The sequence below is a fragment of the Cupressus sempervirens genome, chromosome 1, assembly GCF_028749045.1.
Source record: "Cupressus sempervirens isolate cs-2001-9-10 chromosome 1, ASM2874904v1, whole genome shotgun sequence".
In the NCBI taxonomy this organism is placed as follows: domain Eukaryota; kingdom Viridiplantae; phylum Streptophyta; class Pinopsida; order Cupressales; family Cupressaceae; genus Cupressus; species Cupressus sempervirens.
This window is the reverse complement of record NC_143118.1, coordinates 311,846,894-311,874,175: the sequence shown is the minus strand read 5'-3', so window position 1 is coordinate 311,874,175 and position 27,282 is coordinate 311,846,894. Positions and strand designations below refer to the sequence as shown.

The 27,282-nt window shown below is 34.1% G+C and overlaps 1 protein-coding gene and 1 pseudogene across 1 annotated transcript; one reads left to right on the top strand and one right to left on the bottom strand.

Annotated features, from left to right (window-relative positions):
• Positions 1-347: 347 nt before the first annotated feature.
• Positions 348-3,403, bottom strand: LOC149577357 (uncharacterized). The gene is made up of 8 exons (XM_089796127.1): positions 3,175-3,403; positions 3,011-3,082; positions 2,191-2,822; positions 1,998-2,077; positions 1,790-1,858; positions 1,452-1,633; positions 1,246-1,352; positions 348-956 (listed from the first exon to the last, which is right to left on the bottom strand). The coding sequence occupies exons 1-8, from the start codon at positions 3,401-3,403 to the stop codon at positions 348-350; spliced, it is 1,980 nt and encodes a 659-aa protein (XP_089652253.1).
• Positions 3,404-22,582: 19,179 nt separating this feature from the next.
• Positions 22,583-24,379, top strand: LOC149577356 (uncharacterized; annotated as a pseudogene).
• Positions 24,380-27,282: the final 2,903 nt, after the last annotated feature.

Sequence of the window (27,282 nt, the reverse complement as noted above, 5' to 3'; positions counted from 1 at the left end):
TATCCAATTGAAAAAAAATGAAGTTTTATGTATTGACATTACAAACATCCACTATAAAAGAATTCGAATTAGTAATTGTTCATTACATTTTGTGTATAATAATAAACTCAATACTCATATATAAGTGTCTATTAATGTACTTATTACGTACAATAATCTTAAAGTGAGCATGGGTATCAAACCATATCATCCTCAGATGCAATGTCCTCATCTGATGGCATAAATAACCCATCATTACTAGGCCCTAAATCCATAAATAAATTAATACTATCACTTTTATAATCTTCATCACCTTCAACTATAGGTAAATGAAAATCAATGAAGTCATCATCTTCATGGACTTGTTATCATTGTGCTTCCTCATGTGTTTCAAGCACTTCATTAAAATCAGCAAGATCTTCATCATGGTCATATGTATCATTGAAAATAAAAATTTCATCATCACCATCATTGTCATCTATGTCTTCAAGTGGGACTTCTGCATCTTCAAGTAAGCCATGGTTGTTTGCTTCAACAAATGTTACTCTTAACCCTCTCGGATCATAAGCAATAACAAATGACCAACCAAGTTGTTCTAAATTTGGAATGAGAAATATTTGGTCACATTGATTTGGAAACACATAAGGTTCAGAAGTGGCTTCAAATCTAGAAGTATTGATCATATAGAATCTATTATTGTGCAAAAAGATTGTTTTATCTTCGCCCATTTTGATTAGCCTGTACCATTCAACACGAAAAACAAATTTCGTGAAAGACCTAAAATCAAGCTCTATAATATCCTCCAACACTCCATAATACTGAAGCGTGCTTGTGATTGGTTCTCTATCATTTGCATGTGAATGACATTCCACCTCAAATGATGTTGAAACACCACAATCATAGTTTTGTCTCTTTTCGTCAACTTTTCTAATGCAAAAATGATGACCAAGATTCCACATTGCTTTGTAATATTTTACCTAAAATCATTAAAATAAGAACTAATTAGATTCAATTATACAAAAAATAAAATGAAACATAGTAGACATATCCAATATGCTAATATATATGAATCACCTCTTGATTCATTGATTCGTTAACAAAGTTTAATTTTTGTGGTGTCACTCTATTCTTATTTTTTGTTGCCTCATGTTCAATATTGGTCTTTAGCCAATTCCATGAGCATCTATCTATCCATCTTCTTTTATGGCTTGCAGGTAGCCCTCGAGAAGTTTTTTGACCATGTCTATTATATATGTCGGCCCATGCCTTTTCATCCTCTAATTTCATTTGTTCAACATACTTCTCCATCCATTCCAACATAAACTCAGAATTGTACGCAATATATAAATGTAATGCCTCCCACTCCTTAGCATCTACAAAGAAACAATAAATTGATCAATAAGTTAATAATTATTTAAATTATTTCATTGTTAAATTTAACATAAAATTATTGCTTCAACATTATTCCATACCTTTTATCCGCTTTGATGCCCCCTGCCCCTCTAATTTTTCTCCTTCAAATGATAGAGGTTGGTTATAATTCCATAATTGTGGAGCTTCAAGGTGCAATTGAGGCAAGTACTCACTCAAATGAACCATTTCTTGGAAAACCACATACCCCTCAACCATGGATCCTTCTGGTTGAGCCTTTTGCCTAACAATTTTTTTTAAAACTTTCATATATCTCTCCACTAGCCACATTGTCCAAATATGAATAGGACCACACGACTCAATCTCTTCTACTAGGTGTACAAGGTAGTGCTCTTGAGAATTAAAAAAACTAGTAGGGAAGCACATTTGAATATCACACATCAAAAGTGAAATATTCCTTTTCCAGTACTTCAAGTCATCTTGATGTATCTCTTTAGATGAAACCCACCTACAAACATTTTCAATTATTAGATAAAGATTTTTGATATCTTCAAAACCAAAAGGATTAGCTCGTACATAGGCAAAAGTAATGATGCACTGAAAAAGATAAGATAAATATATTATTATGCATTATTAATTCAAAATACCTCAAATATTTCGACAATTTGTATATTGTTAATGTGACATCATGATCAAAACTACTTGGTATTGTTGTGGGCAACACATACTGCACAACCATTGATGAATAAATATTTTAAAATATGCATGACCTAATACTATTACTTGGATATGAAAATTTCTAACTAGGTTTGAAATATTTGTAACATACTACAAAGTTACGTTTATCCAATTATGCCAATCGTGTGTTTTTAGGCCTGATAAATTTGATCCATCTCTTGTGAATAAGTTTTTTAATGATGCACCAAATCCAGAAGGCAATCTAATCACTTTCATTGTTTCAATGATGTTATCTTTCTTGCTTGACGTAAGAGTCCATGGAACACCAACATATGAGTTGTCTCCATGTAACCACATGTTCGACATGATATTGGCAACTTGCAAGTCCTTCCGCAACTTAATTTGTGCTTCATGATTGGTTCCATTTAGATGTTTCCATAAGCATTCTACCACATTTTTTCCAATGTGGATAGTATCAAATAGATGGGCTATTCGCAAGTTCTCATAATATTCTAATTTGTAGAAAATTGAGAGCCTTTTCATTCCTAGTGGAAATCTTGCCCCTTCCTTTTTGTCATGCATCGCTTTCCACCTAGAAGGGTTCATTCTTCTTGGCTTTCTTGTTTCTACTTCTTGTCCATTAAACTTGTTTTTTTCACACACTTCATAGCAATGATTTTGTGGTAAGAAATGTCTATACTCATCATACACAATTTTATTGAGATCTTTTGACTGCCTGTGTAAGGTTTTTGGCCCATATGTTGGAAAAGCATGTTTCCCCTTTATTTGTAGCCCTAAAATAAGAATGGAAATTAGAGTTAGTAAATGGTACAATGAAAATAATAATTACAAAATGAAATTTTTTGTATATTACCACAACAAATAGAGAGCCCAGGGGCATCATGTATTGTCCAAATCAATATTGCATGAAAGAGGAAGTTTCTATCATTGATTGATCTTGATACATCATACATATTTATACCATTCCATAGTTCACAAAGCTCATCAATGAGGGGCTCCATGTATACATCCATATCCTTTACTTGATACTTCCCTAAATAAAAGAACAAAATTATTTGGTTTCAAGAAAAATGAAGTATTTGTATAAAATCTTCAAGAAAGCATTGAATTTATATGTTCTAATACCTGGTATGATAAGAGTTAACATTGCATGCTCCTTTTTCATTTCCATCCATGGGGGAAGATTGCTGTTAATAATTAAAACTGGCCATACAAAATATGTTGTTCTAAGATCTCCAGAAGGATTGACACCATCCATTGCTAGAGATATCCTTGCATTCCTTGGCTCACTTCTTAAATGTGGCCATTTTTCCTCAATCTCTTTCCAATATTTTCTATCTGCAGCAATACGCATGAGACCATATTGACTTCTCCCATCTACATTATAATTCATATATTTTTCCAATTCCTTGCATTTGAACATTCTCTCAAACCTTGGCTTTAGTGGAATATGTCATAATAGTTTATGTGGAACCTTCTTGGACACTTGATCTTGGCAATACCTACTTGTGTGACACATTGGACATTACTTCAAATTTGCATTCTTTCCATAGTACAATATATGCTCATTTGGACATGCGTCATATGTATTGTACTCCATTCCAATGTCTTTCATCATTGAAGATACTTCTCTATGAGAATGAGGCAACTTATTGTCCTTTGAAAGTATTTTGTTTGCCAGAAGCCTACGTGATGAAATTTATTTTTTAATAAGTTTTAATAAGTATACAAAATACTTAAAAAAATGAAGACACCAAAGAGAACTAATTTATAGCAATATATATCCTACCTTAATATGTCAGTAAAGCATGTATTTGTCAATCCATGTGCAATCTTCAAGTTCAACAATAACATAAGTGTCGCTAGTATAGAAGTGTCTACATTTAGAAATAGAGGCATCCTAGCCAGCTGAGCTATGGGTGAATCAATAAATTCTTCAGAAGATGTGTAGAAGTCTAGGATAAATTGATTAACTCCAGCCTCATTTATCTATGAAGTGCTTTCATCCACAAATGCATCTTGCTCTTCATCTCAGGATTGGCTATCATCACTATCATTCATTGGTTCTTCAATGATGTTCGGAGTTGGAAGTGGCTTTTCATAAATAAAAAAATCAAATAAAATGATCAGAAATAAAGTATTAAACAATATGCATATGAATTTTTATTATAAGATATATTATTACAATATACCTCTTCTATATAAACTCCATATTTCATTCTTTGGATACCAACAAGTCATCGCTTCTTTAGTTTCCTATTTTCACACCTTTTGCAAGTGCAATATATCATTTCATTGAAGTATGCATTTGTACCTGGAGCAGGTCTTGGTGCTCATTCATCTAAATATTCAGATGATGACAATGTCCTATTTTCTTGAATCCACCATGTACTATCAACAATAAGTGTGCTAATTTTTTAACTTGCATAGTATATATTCTTCAACAGCTCATGATTGCAACTTGAGAAAATTAAAATTTGGAAAACCTAATTTGTATATTTTTATGTCTTTAGCTAACTTGAGATAATATGTTAGAATTATTTGTATTGTTGTTTAACATAGTTCTGTAGCAAAAAAAGGACGTGACCATAGGTAAGCACCATCTCCACCATCTCATCACACAACCGTACCTAAGCACCATCTAAGAAACATAGTTCTCTTCAAAAATCTCTCCTCAAACCTTATGATTATGTTAGTTCAATATCCCAAATGTAAGATTAATGTATTTTTCTAACTTATTATGCATAGAATCATTGTATGGTAAGATTTTTGAAGGTATTTTCTAATTTCAAGGGTTTCATCATAGTCACAAAGACATTTCATAAATAGTGTAAATTACTCTAAATAAAATTAAAACTAACCAGTTTAGTATTTTAATCATTTTAATGATGATATGAAATATTACTCTATGAGATAAATATTAAATTCTATTTACTATTTCATTTAAATAAAATGATATCAGGAGTACAAAAACAACATAAATACCTGGTCTACCATTTTGTGTGGACACCACGAATATTTTGAAATAGAAAGCTACAACAAAAAAATTGGGTTATGAAGACTATGACATTCAATAGGAAAAATAACAAACTTGATAGAGTTTATGATCATTCTAATCATTAGAATGAAGAAATGGAGTCATCATTCATGTGTCCAAACTCATGCACATGTACACTCTCCTCATATCATAGTCATTAGAATGTGTATGCATGAAAGAATTTTATTTTGATTTGATAAATATCTTGTGTGAGCTGTTTTTATTCAAACGGCCTTAAACACTCTTCTTGCCTGCAAGATGAAAAAAATATTCAATTTATAGTAAGCCAATGTATGAAGTGAACCACAAAAAATAGAAACACATGTGATCAAATAATAAGAAAGCATCTTCAGTGATGAGAAACATAAGAATACAAAACTGAAATACATCGAAATAGAACATTGGAAAACAAGATTGCAAAGAAACAATTTACCTTCAACCAAACAACTATCTATCACAGGTCAACATTTTTATTATCTATTGACCCAATGAATTTCATTTCACCATTTTTACATATTGAACTGGCAATATCAGAGTAATAACTTTATATAGGATGATGATAATTTGTAACTTAGATCTACACCTATAAATAAGAAAAGAGTGTCTTCCAGAGAAAATAAGAAATTGTCTTTGCAAAAGGATTCTTTTATAAAGAATAGATTTCCACAACCACAACAAAAAAATTTAGTAATGAAACAAATTGTAATCCAAATCTAGCAAAAAAGGTCTATAGGAATCACATTATATAAAATGATTTTCTAATCCTCAACTACAATATCGTGCTTGATTATTGTGACTGTGACTCTAGTTTACCTCTCTTGCATGACTAATGAGATGTGCAATGCTTAGAAGTTCAATGCATTCTGTGTATCCTATCTGGAATTAGGATATTCATTGTAAGAAAGCGAACATGCATATTTCAAAACCCTCTCATGTATAAATTGTTTCCCAATGTCACTTGTAGGATAAAATATATATCAAAGTTGCTCCCCAAGGCTCTGTCCCAAACTAAGAAATACCTAGAGCTTATATGTCCCTCTTATTGGGTCATTTTTATTGTATTTATATGGATCTATTTCTGGCAACTAGAAATATGTAGCCCTGAGCATAACGACGTTCATACTCTATTTGGGATGGGTGATGGAGGTACTAAAAAATATAGTGCACATCACAACCGCAATGGTTTTGGCATTATTTTATCTAAGGGGAATGCAGTGAAACATTCATTTCTCTTTCCAGAGAGCCCTAACAACATCTTTGGGAAGCATCAATTTGGCATCAATCTTAGTAACTTTTCTAGAAGTTTTTCAAGTCCTTGTAATCAAACATGAACATCTTATTTCCAAAAATTATCCTATACAAAGAATAAAAATTAATTTAGCTTTTGTGGTGGGTGATAAGTCTATTTTTTGTATGGTGGGGACGGGAAATGAATATGGTTGAAGGAGAAGATGAATTTTTCTTCTCCCATGTTCACTGTTACCTGAGATTAATGGAATACATTTTCTAGTTTACTAACAACTGGGCCTTTGTTCAGGTATACTCTCATTTCAATGACATTATTTTTAGCAATTAAATAATTTGGAAGAACACCCCCATGCCCAAAACCTCAAAGAAGATAGATGGTTATGGATTCGAATCTTTAAGCTTATTCTTGTAAATTAATTTAGTATTAGGGCTAGGTTAGATAGGAAACCCAAAAGGCACAACTTGAATAATATGTTACAAAAAAAATAGGGCTCAATCATTTAAACCAAAAGAAGAGGGTAGTATTAAATGTGAAAAGGTTCTAGGTTTTCAATTTCATTTGGTCAATATAGGAAAAGATTTGTAAAAGTAGCTTAAGACACCTGGGCATTGTTCAAAGCCACAAGTTTGGTACTTGTGATCAGTTAGTTTGATAGGTTTGATAGAGGAACCAAAGATCTCAATTATTTCCATCATGATAGAACTAGTAGAGACCCAAAGAACAAAAGTTTAGTCAAATTTAAAAAATGGTCTTTGCACTAAATCGATTAGTTTGAACCTTTCATTGATGATAAATCTGCACAAAAATAAATTGATTAATCTTAATTAAACTACTATGAGTTAGATCTCTCTACTAGACTCATTAGCTTTAATCCTTTCCCAATTGATAGGTTGATCCAAAACAATGCCCTATCTAGTGGATTGATGAAATTAATCAGAAGCTAGTCAAACTGTGCAGTTCATTCTACACAGTTAGATTCATGAAGAACCTATGCAACTGATTTTAACCTATGAACCTATCTCAATATCTAGATAAAAATAGGGTGTAGTTGTGACAAGTGGAATAAACCTGTTATACAAGGTCTGCACACCTATGATTCCTCATGGTTGACTTAGATTGTGGTATTTGTTACACTTGTCCTACTGTAATATCTTGCTTCTGACTAACTGTGACATGGCATTGCATCAATTGTTTATATATATCTCTAGAAAATTTCCTACCTTACTTCTTGAACTTAAGTTCATATCATTTTTTGGTTCAACAAATAAAGCGATGTATGGATCTTGTATGTCTACATGCAAGGACTAGACAATGAAACAATGGTTTCTAAGCTGATTAGCATAACCCACCAATAAATTATGAGAAAAACAAATGAAACAAAAATTATTATGTAGGACCAACATTTACAAGCATGTTTTGAAGTATCTAAAACAAATTGGCAGTAATGTGGATAACATACAAAAAGTAATGCCAAAAAATAATAAACCTTCACTATGTTTTTTATTTTTGCAATAAACAACCTACCAAATTAAGTATTTTCTAGAAATTAACTCTTTCAATGTAAAAAGAAGTGCAACCTTCCAAAGAATTATCTAAAAAAGTTCAGTCCAAAATGGAGTCCCTCTGAGAATGTTTCTTAATAATAGTGAGAATCTCCCATGTGAAGTCCAGTCAGCAGAGCAATAGTCATGATCAAAGAAAGCTATAGGAATAGCTATGAGAACATGGTGGTGAATTTAATAGAATTCATGTTTTAGAAAACCATCTTGACATGAAGTGAAAGAAGGAAAGGACACATCCTTACTGCTAAAGACTGTTCCATGGGCCATTTCTACCCCATGTTATACTGTATGTGTTACAAAAACTGAGCTCAAGGCCAAGATGAGGTTTGTTTCCCAAATCAAATGAATATTATCAAAGTAGATAGGTTTTAGGCATTGTGCTAATTATTAATAGGGTATGTTGTTTGAGGGGATAATTTGGAAAATGTCATATGAATTTAAATCACAACCATTTTCAAGGCTGCAAAAATACAGACCTTTTACCTTGTGCTTTTCATACTCTCATCCTCTCCTAATTAGCTCTAATTTCCTTATTTCTCTGAATTTCACAAGAAATCCTTTATTCATTTCTCACAATGGCTCTCCACACTCAAACAATGACATAATTTGTAATTATATTTGAGCTATTCAATACTGTCCATGAAACAACTATTAATGTTGTCAAGTGATGATAGGTGCAATGATTTGAGCATTTTTTGACATCATTCATGGATTGTGCAAAACCACTTTCAATGTATTAATTAGTATTTCCTGCCATGGAACTATTGCAGAGGATATAACTATAAACAATGATAAAGTGATGCTCAAGAAACCAATCAGACTCAATCATTTCTTAATATTAACTTATGGTTCTAATAGGGGATAGTATAGAGAAATGTTTGGATAGGACCAAATAGTTAAACAAAGTATTTGAATTTGAAAGTACAATAATGTCCAAAATATAGAAAAGGTACCTAAAATATGATGATGTGTATAGAAAAGATCCTAAAAGTGTTGGATGTCGAGGAAGTTCAATAAAGACTGGGGCTTCACTTGAATCCCAAAAGCATTGTAGAAATAACTTCTAGTCCTGTTGGTGCTACAGAACAAATTTATAAGTACTGAAACTAAATAGTATTTTTTTATCAAAACAAAGATGGGATGAAATAGATAACAAATTTTATTCTTCATTTTTTGCTTGTCCTATAGAATCTTTCATTTAAGATAAAGCTTAGAGAATTTAAATATACAATAATAATAAACCCCAACTACTTACAATTCCAATACTGTTGATCAAAGAAAAAATATTGTGAAACTGCCAATTGCAAATAGTGTTGGCAAAACATATACTTATGATGCAAAGATTTCAATCACCATTTTTAAATAAATAGTATACACACAATAACCAAATCATTCAAACACTAGCAAAGTAATAAATCGGCTACAAAAATCAAACTGTCGATGTTGTGGCATTGTCAAGTTGATCCTTGTGATGAACCAAATCACTCAAACAAATTATGAAAGAACTATAGTGGCAATTAATTGATCTACAAAAGAAGTGATATAATATGGTTAATGAAGTGTGTTGAGGTAGACAAAATACATTGAATTACTTTTCATATAGCTTGTGCTAGACATTCTCTAAAAACTATAGTGGAATGTTTGTGAAAATAAAAATAGAACAAGTCTCTCTAATATGTATTACAAATTATAAAACAATTACTGATTTTAGCCCAAATAAGAAACCTTACTGCATGTTGGAAGAAAATGTCTATGCATTTGATTGAATTGCATTTTTATGGTGTAGTGAGGTAACTTCAAACAAAATTTTGCATTTATTGAATGTTTTGTCAACATAAATGTATATCTGTATGTACACCATGCCTCACAAATAATTTAATTTAATTGACATGATTTTTTCATTTATTTTCCACTATGCCACCTAATTTCTCAAATATTGTAAAGTCTACTATATAACAGGATCAAGACTATCAAAAACTCATGCTAGCAACTACTGTAAAGCCTGATAAATTTCTAAAAAGCATTTTCTTGTTGTCTCACATTTTTAAAGTGCACAACCTTCGAAATATTACATTTCTACTTAAAAGAATCATCCATTCCCTAAGATTTACAACACTCTTTACAAAGACATTTAATTTAAAAATATAAAGACACTTAGTCAGCCATTAATAAATCAAAGTTTCCATGGCTTCTTGTTCAAACACCATAAATCTCTTCAAATTCTCCACATATGTAAACTATTTCTTTCATATTTTCAAATAATACCACCATTTCGTAGCCATTTATACTAAACAATCACTCTCCAAAAAGAAATACAAACCATTCAAATCATTCAAAATAACAACACATTGAAGCAAAGAAGAAATTATATAAAAAATCATACCTAACGTTGCCATACTCAAAGACTTTTCCATTGGCTAAGATAATGACGACTACAAAATTTTGTATATGTATGATATATGTCATAATTGGGGCATCTTGATTACTCCATCCATACATGCATCTTTCTTTATTGTACATATCTCTCTTTTTAGGAGAGGGTTTTTCCCATGAGGTTTTCCCTCTTTCTCTATTTGGAGAGAGATTTCATTGCATTTTATTTCATTGTATTATATGTACAACATTGCATTTGTACTTGGGTACCTAACATGACCTAGTAGTTGAGACCCATTATGCATTTCATCATAGCTTTTGTGTGCTTAAGTGCATTCCTTTAAGTTGCACTTAAGGGGGGGTGTTATTGTAAATAATTATCATTTATAGTTTACTTAAGTTTATTTAGGATATAAATGTATTATTTTATTATTTATTAGGTAGAGACCTAGGAGTTTGCATACTCATATGAGTTGTCTTGTTGACAACATAGGAGTAAGAAACTCTAATTTAGCACATGGTGTCTACAACACTAGAGTTTGCATAATCAACTAAGTTGTCATGTTGACAACATAGTTGTTCACACTCATAATTAAGCACATGGTGTCTACAACATAATTTTATGTGACACACCTTTGTAGGCTTATCCTCTCATTATCACACTAACTCCTATATTTAATGAAGGATAATCCACTCTTGGTGGACATGTGCTTAATTGTGAGGGTTATCATATTTCTAACTCCTAGACATTCTAGAAGCATTCTAGAGGCCTTTATACACAGGCACTCCTAGTGTACTTGAACATCACATCAACAAAATCAATTATCTATCATTGAACAATCTAATATCCAAAGATAATTAATTATTCATTATCATATTATTATGATCATACATTATTTGGTCCATAATGTGCTAGTCCTGAGCTTCTTGATCTTGGCATCATTTTTCCCTATGACAAATTCTTACATGGTATCAGAGCTATACCAAATTCTTACAATAGATGTGTCTTTGCTTTTCCATCTATACTACTAGTAGCCATTGTATCAATTTTCTCTATCTTCCTTTTTTTATTTCATATTCGCTTGATCCACTTACTTATATCTATCTCATATTCTTCTTTTTACTCTTATTCACATCTTAGATAAAATTATTTACTTTTCTTAAATAGCCATCAAACAATATTTTCATTCTAAGTTGGCTCAAAACAAGAGATGCCCTTATACTAATCAAATTACATCTTTAGGTTGGCTAAATGTTGATTCTTGGGTCACTCTATCAACTTAGGTGTTATGTCGATGCTTGGATAGTTCAGTGAGCTTAGGTGATATTCTGGAACTCAGGTGACAATGGATGCTTAGGTGATATTCTGGAACTTGGGTGACACTGGATGCCTTGGTTGAACTAAGAACTTAGTGAACACTATTAGCTCAGTTCACACTACTAACTTAGTTTACACTATGATGTTTTTCCATGTGATAGTGCTAGGTTAACATATGATACCCTCAATCTCCTCGGACTATATTGAAGCATGCTAACTAAATGAAATCTAGCTTGTAGTATTAACTGATCTTCCTAAATGACTTAAATGTTTGTCACTAATTGACAATATGTCTTATCATAGGGTCAATAATATACATCCTAAATCAATTTTGTATTCATAACTGAATTACCATGTAAACCTTTTTAAATCAATTTTCAAATAAAATTTTCCATTTCTAAACCAATGTGCATCATGAAACTGAACATGATATCCTTTATCTAACATAAAATATTAAAACATTAATCCATATCCATTGGTAGAATAAGAAAATATGTATATGAATATAATTAATCATTAATCATCATAATAAGTCCTTATCATCACAAATAAGCATCATTTCGTAATCATCACATGGCATCTAGTAGTCTGAATAACTATCCCTAAAACCCTAAAGTATAACAAGGTCTCACAATATAAAGTATGCAAAATGAAAATAAATAGCTATGTTATGATGTGTCAACGTGAGGCCTCACATAAAGGTTTAATAGAAGAAATCCTAGGTCAAATGAGTATCAATAATTGAGATAACATTAAAATACTAAATCTGAATCCAAAAGGAAAGTATTGTAGTTTTAGCATCATTATTAACTTGAACCACCTTCTTTTGAAATCTCCATATGAACCACCTTGGGAAGATCTTGTAACCTATTCAAAGATATGATAATTTCTTGTAAAATGACCCATAGTTACCAATCTATTAATGATGTCATTTCCTACCCTAAAGATGTGTTGGCATTTGTAATCATCTAATCTAGAAAGGAGATATTCAATTTTGTCAACGATGCAAACTATCTCCCATCTTGATGTAATTTTTACTACCAGTAATACAATGATATTTTTTGCATCTCGCTCGATTTTAAATTTTGTATAATATCACACAATTTCCAACTCTATCTAATGATAAGTCATGTACACTTCAACCACGTAGGAAACCTATGAGCCAAGCTTAATAAAATATACACCATCATGGCACTCGATCTGTCTCTTCGAAGACCACCACCTCTTTCTCAACCCTGATTATCAAGTGATGAGTTGTCAAAGTTTAATTTGACCCAACTAGGGATCAATGGAGATGGCTTAACTAGGTTCCTTACTTTTATAATGTGTGCAATTTTTAGGAGGGGTCTTATGAGTAATATGGTAAATATTGTTTGTAATTTCAAGTCTACTATTTACTATTGAATGAATCATATTTTTCTCTTAGACAATTGTATTCCTAAAAACTTAACATGAATACTTATCATATCCATGCTCTTAAATTCAATTTTACCACATAACTTTGTGACTAATTGGAATGATTCAACCTTTATAGTTCAAATAACTTACTTTCAATAAAAGTTGTATAAATTTAAAACATTATATGAAAATTGAGAAATTGGACATATATTATTATAGCTAGATATAACTTTGTCTATGATGATGGTTTTAGAGATAAATGATTGATAAGATTGGAAGTAATACATATTTTGTGTAAAATATATGAAAGATAATATATAATAGAAATGTATCATTTCACAAATGCAACAAACATGGTTTTAAATAAGTAGAAAGATGAAATGTTCTACACAACATTCTAATATTGTCTATCATATGTTCTACATTGCATCATCATAAGAAAATTATACATCTACTTTACTCATCAATGTTTTTGATTAAGTAAAATAGGTTTTACAGAGATCTTGAAACTTGAAAGTTTTACAGCATATCAAAAATAGAAATATTCAGAAAAGTCCAGCATTGGCGAAACTACTTAACAGAAGCCAACCCTAAAAACTGGCCCATGGCAAAGAACGAAAAACCAGCAAGACTAGAACAAGAAAGAACCATCTACATTAAGAAAGCAAAAGACAACAACCAAAATATCAATTCTCTTTATCAAGAACCTATAGGGATTCTACAACTTCTATGGTTTTTCTTTTGTCTATGTCCTCCTGGTCCTGGTTCTACGCATCCACCTGGTCCCTGGCTTCTATTAAATCATCCTTAGCCTACCCATTTTCTAGGTTGGTCTTCTCTAGCTTTTCACTGCCAAATCCAACACTAATTAGTGATTCACCTAGGCTGTTAATATTTTCATTCAGAGTATTCAAGGTGGCAATCACCCGATTTGTTAGGTTTTGTTGGAAGAACTCCATCCTTTGGACTCTTTGTTCAACCTTGGTGATTCTATCCTACTGGTCAGCCTTGTGTTCCTAGATGTTGAGGTGTTATTGGCTTCCATCCTAGCTTCTATCCTCTTCATTGTGCCCCTGGTAACTGCCACTTTTTCGGTTACCCTCCTGGTTTCTTCTCCCCTTGAATTCTTCAATTTCACAGAATAACCATTTGATAGACTGAAAGTTGTCTATCATGTTTTTCCTAGTTTTTTTCAAAAGGTTAAGCCCATTTTCCGTAGCATTATCAAATATCACAACCAAACCAGGATCAATGAGATCACCATAGTGGGTTTTGCCATCAATGTCCTCCATCACTTCAATATTCAATGGCTCCCTAACAATCCCCAATTTGGCTTTATTTGAATTAAAATTCCTCCAAGACCTCCTCCTATTTTTTGTTATCACCTCCCCACTCTCTTTTCCCAAAATATCTATAGTCAGGTAAGAAGTGGGGCTAGGGCCCAAAATCTTAGGAATTTGGTCTTTGGTGTCAAAGGCCTCATCTGCTTTCCTTTTCTTAAGATTCCCTGACACATTGACTAAATCCTTCTCCTCCTTTTCACTATCTCTCCCCTTCTTCTCCTCCTTCTCATCATCCTCTCCCTTCTCCTCTTCCTATAAGTCATTATCCTCTACCTCCTCTTGAGGCTCAGGCTTAGGGGGAATGGGGGGTAAACCTCTATGGCTCTTTCTACAGGGAATGTGGGCAAAGGATTTCCCTTCTTCTTTGGATTTAGAATCCTCTTCTTCCAATTTTATGCTCTGCACATCCTTAGAATTCGAGCTCCTAGTTTCCTTAGAAGCACACCTAGTATCACCAAGGGATTTTCCCCTCGTTTGAGCCTTTACATGCTTGTAAACTAGAAGGAGTAATCCCTCATGAAGAGATGGCTTAGTGGTAGGTTTTCTCTTGAAACCCTCAATACCCTTGCTCATGGAGGTGACAAGGTAAAAAGGAAAAAAGATTTTGATACTATGCTTGAAGTGATTAAGCAAGACCAAATGATGCATTGTTATCCTATCAAATTTGGGGTGCAGGGAAATATACTCAATGATGATCCTAAGAGCATACCTCCATAGCTTTTTAATTGACTCCATCTCATAATACATCTCCACCTTGACGAGCTTATTTAGCTCCTTTTCATCCTACATTTGTCAACATTTTCTTATCTATAAAAAAATTGCTCCCTTCTAGAGGGATTTCGGCAACCCACGTTATCAATTCTACATTGACATGGTGGGTGACCCCATCAATTTTGACTCTCTCATTTTTCCAAGAATCCACCATAATCTTTGCTATCCCCACATCAAAACCATGAAGCTTCTTCAAAAATTGAATGATTCAGCACTTTTGTAGTTTGTGCCAAACCTTCAGTTTCTCCTTCCAATTCCCTACCTCTCCCAATGGTTCCCTCTTGCTTCTCTCTCCCACCATGATTTCCCCTTATTTTGAAAGCCCCCACTTGCTCATAGAATGCTTACAGACCTTAGCCTCCTTCAAACTGTGAAACTTGAAGATGTTTTAAAAAATACCAGTATTAATGGTAGTATTCAAAACAACCCTTAAAGCATGTCGTATGTACATGCTATTATTTTTTGAAAAGAGTTTCGCATGATTTTTAATAACTCTCTCTCCTACGTGCAATCTTGCAAATCTTCCCATCATTTATTTTGGATTTTTCTAGTACTTCCCTCAATGTGATCTTGCAATATTAAATTAATTATTGCCATCGAAAAGATGTTGCTAACATGCCATGTCATCTTTGCATTATTAATGAACACTTCATTAGCAAACCAGTCAGTAGCTGAATTGGCCTCCCTGTACACGTGGCTAATATATGTGGCTAATATAGGTCTTGTTGAACTTGCTCAGGTCAGCCTTTAATTCCTTGATTATATTCACAATGGTCCATGAGGGCATAACATGACCATTGATACAATTAATGATGTTTAATGAGTCCCCTCCAACCATAGGTTCTCAATCCCAGAAGCTAGGGCTAGTTTAACAATGTGACTGGTAGCACTAGCTTTAGTGAAATGGTTCATTTGATGTTCGAGAGGGCAAGAAAAAGCCACTACTCCTCTACAATATCTATTTTTGATAATGCCTCCACTGCTCGTAGGGCCTGGGTTCTCTTTAGCAGCCCATCAAAATTGGCCTTGAACTAATTTTCTGGGGGAAAAGACCACTTGGCCTCCTGTCTTTTCCTATCCCTTTCCATTTTCATTTGTCTATTGTTCCCTCCTTCTTCAAAGTTTGCTTCCTTAGTGGTGGAAAATTTCTCCTTCATTAGTCCTTCAATTTTTTCAGCAATGACAAACTCAAGGGATTCCCTGTCTCTAAAGATATGGTTATTCTGCTCTTTCCAAATACCCCAATAGAAATGTGGAAGGGACCAGGAGCCAATTAATTGGGAGCTTAAACCATTATGTGAACTCTTCCATTGGTTGAAGAAATCTTGAATGTTGGCTAGGGGGCACCAACTGACCCCAAAGTCCTTGGTCAGGAGGTTCCAAACATTGGAGGAATAGGGGCAATGAATAAATAAATGATTAACCATCTCCAAAGCATGCTTGCATAAACTACATCTGTTGGGGATGAGTTGGCCTTGCTTAGCTAGATTGTCTAGAGTAAATATTTTGTCTTGGAGAAAAAGCCAAAAAATATGTTAATTTTTGGGGTAAGGCCAGGGATCCATGCCTTAGCCTAGATGGGTTTCTCCATTCTATCCCACAATGAAAAGTATTCAGAGGTGACAGAGTAATGGCCATTTGAGTTACCTCCCCAAATGACTTCATCCTCCTTATTATTTATGAAAATATTAATTTGGTTATTCTGCTCTTTCCAAATACCCCAATAGAAATGTGGAAGGGACCAGGAGCCAATTAATTGGGAGATTAAACCATTATGTGAACTCTTCCATTGGTTGAAGAAATCTTGAATGTTGGCTAGGGGGCACCAGCTGACCCCAAAGTCCTTGGTTAGGAGGTTCCAAACATTGGAGGAATAGGGGCAATGAATAAATAAATGATTAACCATCTCCGAAGCATGCTTGCATAAACTACATCTGTTGTGGATGAGCTGGCCTTGCTTAGCTAGATTGTCTAGAGTAAATATTTTGTCTTGGAGCAAAAGCCAAAAAATATGTTAATTTTTGGGGTAAGGCCAGGGATCCATGCCTTAGCCTAGATGGGTTTCTCCATTCTATCCCACAATGAAAAGTATTCAGAGGTTGCAGAGTAATGGCCATTTGAGTTACCTCCCCAAATGACTTCATCCTCCTTATTATTTATGAAAATATTATTTAGGCTAATCATCAAAGAATTAAGATCTAGGGAGATCATAAACAAGTCCAGCCATCCATTACCTATTCTATAATCACTAACTTTTAGACCATATCTTTTTATACATGGATCTGCCCATCTACCATAACTAGGGTGGCCAATAAGAGGTCCCTAGCTAGTCTAGTCATACTACTAAAATAAGATATTCTCGCCTTTACCAACTTTCCATTTCACCTTGGAATTAGCCAGAGTCATAGTCTTTAGGATCCCATTCCATATGTAAGATCCTTGAGGGATGTCAACCTCATGAAGCAAAAGGATAAGTGACTGCCTGCTCAGATACTTTTCAATCATAATTTCCTTCCATTCTCCTATACTCTAAAATATGTTCCATATCTATTTGGCTTAAAGGGCATTTTTAAGATGTCTAATTTTTCTAATACCATGGTCTCCATAATATTTGGGAAGGCAAACATGGTCCTAGGCAACTAGATGATATCTTTTATGCTCTTCAACCCCTATCCAAAGAAAGTTCCTTTGAAATTTCTCCATTCTGTAAGCTTGCTTAGTTGGAATCCCAAAGAGGCTTAAGGCATAAGTGGGGAGGTTCAGGAATATTGATTTCACCAAAGTGCATTTGCTTGCCTAACTGAGAGACGCACCTTTCTAGCCCACAAGTTTCTTGTTGAATCTATCTATGATGCTATTCCAAAAAGATTATGGGGGTTTGGAACCCAAAGGCATACCAAGATAACTTGCAAGAAGGGTGCCAATACCACTTCCCAATATATGAGCAATTTTCCTCTATCTCTCCAATGGAGTATTGATGAAGTAGATTGAACTCTTGTCCCAATTGATACCCTAGCCAGAAACCCTGGTATAAGTATTAAGCAAGGCCTTGAACACTCTAGCCTCCTAGACCATGGCCTCTCCCTCTACAATAGTATCATCCACAATTTGCTGGTGGATGAAAGAAAGATAACCAGACGATGGTCTGAGACCTTGCAAACTATGGTCTTGTCTTTTTCTTAAAATAAGTCTTCCTAGATAGTTAGCCAAAATGATGAAGAGAACAGAGCATAGGGGATCACACTGTCTCAACCCTCTTTAAGGGAAAAAGAAATTTGAAGGGGAGCCATTAACCAAAACAAAAGAAAAGGGGGAAGAAATAAGCTGAAAGATGAGTTTACAAACCTAGGCGTCAAAGCCAAAAGCTTGGAGGACTGCCATCAAGAAATTCCAATCCACCCTATCATAAGCTTTGGACATATCAAGCTTTGAGTAGGAAACCTTCCTTCTTGCCAGCTTCAAGAGAGTGAATCACCTTATGCACTATGATAATAGAATCTAAAATCTATCTCCCAAGAATAAAACCAATTTGCTAAGGGGAGATAATAAAATAAAGAACTCTAAGAATCCTAGTAGTAAGGACCTTGGAAATGATTTTGTAGAAAGACTTACAAAGGCTGATGGGTCTAAACTTATCCATCGAATCTACCCCAAGGATTTTTAGAATGAGGACCAAAAAGGTGGCATTGAGTTCTTTCAAAAGGTTTCTGGTCTTGAAGATTTCCTGCATAGCCTTCACAATGTCCATTTTGACCACTTCCCAGTAGACTTGGAAAAAGAAAGTCAGGAATCAATCTAGGCTAGAGGCCTTATCATCCAGAAGAGAAATGAGAGCTTGAAAGTTTTTCTCCGAGGTTGGAATAGCTTTCAACATAGAGTTATGGTGGGCTTGCAAAATAGAAGGAATAGTGCACAAAATATCTTCTTGATCAGGCCTCGAGAGAGTATGATCCTTATAGAGGAGAGTAGAGAAAAAATACACTACTTCATCTGCTATCTCATTGTCATTAGATAACAGAGCTTGTCCTTTCCTAATACTGGAAATCCTATTAATAGCCCTATGATTTAAAGTGGATAAGTGGAAGAACCTAGTGTTCTAGTCCCCTTCTTTAAGCCAATTTACTCTTGATCTCTACTTCCAAAAATGTTCTTCCTTGGAGATGATGTTATGAAGGTAAGAGAGAATAGACCTTTCCTCTAGCCAATTCTGATCATTATATCCATCTTGTTGTATCTCTTCTTGGATAATGCGGGGCTGATCAGTCCTCTCATCCTTTTCTTAGAAAATGTGGCCAAAGTCCATTTTGTTCCAAATTTTAATATTTCTTTTCACATTCATCAATTTTTGAGGCTCCCTGAACATTATAGTACCCTCCACCTCAATGTTCCACCATGAAGAAATCTTGGTTTCCAAAGCCGCATGAAAAATCCACATTTTCTCGAAATGGCAAGGGAAGGATCTTTTGAACATAAGAGGACAAACAGAGAGAGAAATGGGGGAGTGGTCTGATCCCATTCTAGGGAGAAAAGAAAGCTTGCAGGAGTGAGTTTGCAACCAAATAGGGTAAATAAGGGCTCTATCAAGACCGACCTAGATACAATCCCTCCTAACTCACCTATTAGGCCAAGTGAATATGCCCCCCGTGAGATCAACATCCATTAAGGTCAAGTTGTTAATGAAGTTTGAAAGGTCTAACTTACGGTCCTGATCCTGGGCAATCCCTCCACTTTTCTCATCATTAGATAGGGGGGAGTTAAAATCCCCCATTATAATCCCTTTTTTTATGTTGTTGGAATTGATAACCTCTATAAGATTAGCCTAGAAAACCTCTCTCTCCCTTTTGGAATTGGGAGCATAACGGTTTAAAATAAACTAGGATTCATTACTATGTATATGCGACACCTTGCATAGGAGGGCATTACCTGCATTATAGATAGTAAAAACCTAATAAGCCTTGCTAGTATAATGGATCAACACCCCTCCTGCAGCTCCCTCTAAGTCTATGGCCTCACAACTCAAGTTTTTGTTGAAGGAGAGCTTGCCTACCGCATCTTTTCTCATTTTGGTTTGTTGAATCAGTAAAAAGTCTGGTCTTTAGTCTCTAATCATGTTCCTAACTAACTCATTTTTGTGAGCCCCATTTAGGCCCCTTATATTCCAAGAGATGAACTTCAATTCTTACTTCTAGAGTATTCCTTGATGGTTATCTGGCTCCCATCTGCTAAGTTCATTCTACCCTCTTCTTTCAGTAACTGGTTCATGTTTTTCCTTCCTGGAGTCTTGATTTTACCCCCAACATCAGCCTTAACCCTACTTTTGGTTGTCGCTAGTGATAGAGGAGGATGGTCATGGTTCTTTTTTTTTTTTTAATAACCATACTCCAACCATTGATACTATCTTGAGAACAGCTGTCAATCCAATCTTCCCATTGTGAGATCTTTTTTGGGGAAGAGTTGTTAATAAACTATATGATCTTAGTCCCCATATCTTTGGATACTGCTTGGTTTGTTAGAGGACCAAGACTTCCCACTTGACCAGGCCCATTACTGATAGCTTCATTTTGGGGGTCTGAGTCAGATATCCTTGGAATCTCCATTTGGGGGGTCTCCTACCTTCCTTCCTTCTGCTCCTTCTCAGGGATCACATTATCTTCTACAATAGCTATGGCCACAACAATTGGGTTGTCCTTCAAAGACTCCTTTGGAACACTACCTTGGACACTAACTTGAGTATCTGAGTCAGGGTGGGATGGGTAGTTACCACTCTTATCACCTTGGACTCCATCCTGCCTAGCAGAGTTACTCATAGCCTCCTTGCCATCACGATTCTCAGGTAGCTTAGTAGGTTTGTGTCTCTAGATCAGTTTCTTCCCTCCCTTAATAGAGGTTCCAGTGGGTTTGGATTTCTTCTTTGTTTTGGCCGAGTTAATAGGAACTTGAATTTTTTGACTATTCTACTTCAAAGCCTTTGTGCACTAATTTTCTTTATGACCAGCCTCCAAACAAAGGAAGCAGGCAAAAGGCATAGTTTCATAGATCAATTTTTGGACATGCACCCCAAGTTTTGAGTGGAAAGTCACAGTTTCTGGCATGCTTGTTCCTTCTCTAACCCCTATGTGGATGCATGCATAGTTGAGGCATCTTTTGAAGGCAGTGATTGGATCAATAGATAGAAGTTCTCCAAAAGACCTTGCTAGCCCCACAAAAACATCTTTGTTCTAGTATTCTAAAGGTAGTTCGGAAAGTGTAACCCACACTGGTGCTTGAACAAAAAAAGAGTCATTCAAATTCAACTTGGAAGACCACTTCTAGAGGACCAAAGTGGAATGACCAATAGCCCATTGACCTTCGCTGAGAATGGAAAAAAGATCTTCCATGCAGGTGAATTCAAAAGACAAAAAACCCTTAGCCATGGTCGTGACCGAAACATGAACTTTAAGAGCCCATTTCTTCTTAATAAAATCCTCACAACATCGATATTCACTATAGGCCCTAGGAATTTTCCAATCAAGGTAGAAGCCATGGATTGAATGTTGCGATCCATGATTTCATCTAGGATGGCAATGGCACACAAGAACCTTTCTCTGTCTCTGGAAGAATCTTAATAGGCGGGAAAGAAGACTTATGTGAAGACTTGATCCTGAAAAGGGATGACCATTTAGCTAGCTGACCACCTTTGGGAACCAAGGGAATCTTGTCCACTTCCTTGAGGGCAGCATTTGGGTGCCCATTAGCATTCTCTAACCGATCCCCTATACATGACACCTAACTGTCCCCCTTCTGCAACTCGTGCTCTAGCCCAGGGATCTGATTCCGACAATCCAGAGGGATCCCACCCTTTTCAGAATTCAAATTTTGAAAACCTCCCTAACCACTGCTCGCGCTCGCCATAATCTATACTTTACTCATCAATGTTTACTTTCCTATAGATTATTATTTGGATGTATTTTCTCACCAAAGAAGAATTCTATTATTAGTACTTGCTGATAAGCTAACTGATAGGCTAAGTAATATTGTATCCCTTTTTGAGGTCTCTAACTTAATTAGTGAATAAAACTCTTTACTTCCACCAATAGAAATCAATTATTGTTACATTTTCTTATAAAATTAATATATTGTATAGTGAAGATGCAATATTTTTATGTTTAGAAATGAACAAAACTTATTTGTAGCTATCTTATTGGCTAAAAGCATTTAGCCTCTTGTACAGGTTTTTTAGGAAGCACTATAAAAATACAAATTTTGAGTCATTTTTTAAGATCTATAAAAATACAAATTTTGAGTCATTTTTTAAGATTTATGAAATTGCTGTAATAATTTGCCCAATACTATTCATGATGCTTATTGCCAACCGCTGGGAAATAAATTGGCTACCTAGATCCATTAAGGTGAATACATTGTACCCAGCTACCGTGAGCTAAGGAAGCTGTATTATCTATGTAGAATGGATTAAGCAGTGTTCAGGGCTAAATTCTTCGAAAAATGGATAACATATCGACATTCTTTGAAGCTTGTGAAAGGGGTGACGCAGACGCTGCAAAAAACCTGCTTGGACAGCTTGATCTGTCAAGCCTAATTCAAAAGAAGACCTCGGAGGGAAGAACATGCTTTCATATGGCAGTAATTGCAGGAGATGCAGGTTTTCATGTGTTCATGTATACTCTTATTTTAGTTACAAGCCTATTTTTCGCTTGTTTCTCTTGCTTAACAAGTTCATCTCATAAAAAACGCAGATTTGTTGCGGGATTTGGCAGAAAGGCTACGAGATTCGAGTCATTCTCTTCCTGAACTCATTTTCTATAATTTGCAAAGGTATGCCTTATTTGTTTTTGCTTCTTAACTGCGTGATTCATGCAGGTTTAATCAACATAATAGAAAAGGCCGATGAAAAAGGAGACACGGCTTTACATTTAGCTGTGAGAAAAAATCGCGTGAATATAATGAAACAGTTGGTAGATTTGGCTACCAATTTGTGTGAGTGTGTAAATAATGAAGGAGAAACTCCACTAAAATTGGCAGTAAGCCTTGTATCCAGAGGACCTGTAGAGTTAATCGCTCGCACATCAAACGCCTTGCACTACATTGTGGAGCTTAACCAAGTAAAGCTAATGGAATATTTAATTAAGAAAAAGGTAGACCTGTGAGCTTATCAATCAGCCTTACTGCCCTCCAACAAATCCGCGTCCAGAAAATGAAGGTAATGGTGCTACAATTCCCCACCATCTCATGGAAAGTGACCAGCCAGTTGTTCAGCGAGGGGACACTCCTTTACACATTGCTGGAAGGAACAAATACGAGAGCGTAAGAAACTTTTGTGGTCTTAATGCCCATCAATCTTCACTTTTTAAGATATTTTTGCTTTGAATGGATCTAATTGGCATTCTGTTGTTTTCTGTTGTCGATTAGATGGTGAATTTCCTGGTAAAAGTGCCCGGGGTGAACAAGCTTGCGCAGAACAGTGAGGGGAAGACACCATTTGAGATTGCAAGAGAAGTCACTGAGTACCACGAATCATTCAGGATTATAAAAAAGCTGGGAGATTTTAGACGGAGGCAGAAGAAGCATTACTGTGTACCACAGGTGAACCTTAAAAAGTACAGCAATGCAAGGTCAATGGCAAACAAAGCCTACGAAGAGAGACGCAATGCAGAGCTCGTTGTGGCGGCACTTTTGGCCACCATGACATGTGCCGCTGCTTTCACAGTCCCAGGCGGTTTTCACTCGGATGATCAGACTGGTGGTAAAGAGTATCTTGGGAGCCCTCTTCTTATATCCCTCACTTCGTTTAAGCTCTTCATTATTTTTGACTGCATAGCCTTCTTTCTCTCCCTCTTTGTTTGTATCATGTGGGAGATGAGCTCTCAGCTTACAACAGAGAAGAAGATGGTGTTCATGACCATCAACAGTTTCGTTGTTTGCTACAGCTTTGCATTCACCGCATACGGTTTTATGTCTGCGGTCTATGTGATGATGGCTCGTAAGGTAAAGACCTTCTCTTGGGTTGTATTGGGAAGTCTCATTGCCATTACTTTGTGTGGCGTTCTCGCATTTGTGCGTCAATCGATACACTTTGTAGTGAAGCGGGCAAGATTTCATCGGCTCTGCGGTGTATCTCTTATACTGGATGAAATTGCTCAAAAAGTCTGGTTACGAGCAGAGCAGTGTGGGCTTCTCAACGGTCTCCGTTCCGCTGATGAACTTATTCATGATTTTATCTCTGGGCTTTGCAAGTTCAGTGGACTGCGTCAGGAAAATAAAGGTAGCTTCAACCAGGTTTAGCTTGCTATTGGAAATTACATTTGATGTTTGATTCTTCTGCTTCCCTTCTCACCACTCTAGAATTCATCTTAGCTCTCTTAGCTTAATTGTTGAGAAGAGAAACAATATGAAATTAATGTTAAAGTATGAAAAGCTATTAAAATAATCTATAATTGTTTCCACTATTGAGTTAATGTGTTAGGTTAAAATATGACATTATTGTTGAAGTCAACATTGTTCAAGCTTTAATGGTAGTTTATATATGAATTTCGTATCGGACCTTTGGTTTGGTTGTTTGGGATGTTTTAAATGATATTTATATTCTGGAATTATAGAGTTTTTTTTGATTAATTTTGTTGATTGATTGGTTATCTAGTTGTCTTGCTCCGTGTTCTTCTTCTTTGTTGTTTGGTTGTAATGGTCTAGGGAAGAGTTGATTGATGTTTCCTTCCTTGTTCTTCATTCAGATTTACGACCCTTTTCCTACCTCTTTTAATCAGAAACAATGTTCATGCTCTTTTCTAGCATTATGAATCTTAGAATGTTCTCTCACTCACCAATATTTTATTGGTAAATTTGAACCAATCTTTGAAGTTGATGTAGTTGAACAATTAAGCATTGTCTTCTAAGAACGTGTCTTTTTTGCATTACTTAAAGACTTTAAGAACTCTATGTGTGTTTATACATACTATATCCACATATTACTAACTTTCAATCTATCTATGTATATGCATATGCATATGTATATGTAAATATGCATATATGTAAATAGATTGATATTCTTATCTTTTATAAAGAAAGACTTAATAATTTAATATAGAATCTATTATATTTCTTTTTAATTTATACTATTATTACTAGCAAAAATATATTTTAATGAATTAAATTAGTATTTATAAAAAAAAAAAGAGCCTACAACACAGTCGTAACTTGTGAGCATCGCATATGGGAGGTCTTGGGTTTGAGTTCACTTAAAAGTAATTAATTACAATAAATAACAAAAACTAATCTAGGCCTAATAAAAAGAAAAAAAATTATATATATGATATAGGATTGTCCTCATTATCATTCCTCATCCTAAATTATTATTATGAAGCTGAGCTTCACAAATTCTTATATAATACATTTTTTATTTTCTTTAATTTTATAGTTCTATTAAAATATTTGATCTTAATTATTATATTATTTTTAGATTGGTGCATCTTGATCAATTGTTCCTGTATCATAATTTCCTTTCAACTACAATTAAAATAAAATTATAATATTACATTTCAAATTGAAAATAAATACTTTTAAATAAAAATTAAATTATATGTTGAACATTTAAATTGAAAATAAAACAATTGTAAAACAAATCAAAGTAATGATTGAAACTATACAAATAATAAGAAGTAAACTCTTAATTTAATTGATATTATTTTGAATTTTAAGAACTTTATTATATTATATTTATTTATTTAATATATAGAAACATAATGTTTTTTTTTTTTTTCCATCTATTATTCTATAAATTCATTTTAAAAATAAAAATAAAAAGTAATTTTTTATCAATAAAATCACTTTAAGATATGGTTACAATAATAAATTTAAAATAATTATTATACTAGTGGTTTTCATTGTATTTGAAATTTAAAATTACAGTGTGTAACAAATTTTTATCATACAAGATACGTTTAGGTTTACAGTTCCGCCGTGTCTGGGGAATAATTACAGATCATTTTTGCTTTCTTTTTATTATTATTTATTTCAAATCGCTTGCAGTTTTGGTAAAGTATCATTCTGTCAACTCGACTCGGAAGACATTGCAATTCCTTCTGTCGAAAACATTCACCTTGTGCTCTTTCATTATTATTCCTTTGGTTGAACCATAGTGAGGTTCTATGTTCCCAATTGACCACATACATGTATACAACTTAAATGTATGGATTATAATTAATTTTCAGAATACTTTTAATTTCTTAGTACTCCAATAAGCAAAACTTCAAAGCTTAATTTTACTTCATCATGTTGCCTAGCTGTAGCCGTCTTTTGTATATATGCCTTGTATTTCAGTCAACGTCCATCCAATACTTGCAAGGCACTGATATAATGTATGAATAGATTTGATGATAGTTGATTAAGAAAATAATTTGATTTTATAATACGATAGATTAAAGTCGAATATAAAATAGAGTGATATTTAAGTTACATATAATTTAATTAGTATGCATTATAAAAATATAGGTAAAGATTATTAAAATGAAGTGAGAAATATAAAGTACAAGTTGTGGGTCTACTAAAAGATAAGAAACAAATGAAAGATTTTCAAAAGAAGTCTCAAGCATCAAGATTGCATAATCTTGTTTTCCAACAGTAATATTTTTAATGTTTTCATATTATCACAAGGAAACCCACCCTTCTCTTTAATATTTCAGCCACTAACATTCTTTCAAGCCTATTTAGTCAAGCAATCACACACTTTGTTCTATTTTATTGGAAAGTGGTAATAAGAAACAAATTCAAAGGAGTGGCTTTGGCTAATCATTTATATAAGGGTGACAAGTGTGAACATTGGACAACAAGTGGTTGGGGGAAGTTAGAAAGACACGGTGCTTTTAAGAGAGAAAATGACTTAAGACATAACTATTTATTTATCTTAATTATTTTGGACTAGGAATGTGCACATATTTAGAAGAGTAATTAAGCTAGCTGGAGAGGATTATGGGGTGGTTTGCTTTGGAGTTAGCAAATGTAGGAGGATATTTCACATTAAGAGGTCAGGACTTAAATAAAAACTAATTTAAATTCTATCTAAAGGAAGTAGCTAAATGAATTGAATCCAGAGGACATGACAATTTACTTAATTTCATAGTGGAAGGGAAGAGCATATATTTATTTAACAAAATTAATGCAAATATTCATTTAATCAAATCTTCTTATACGAC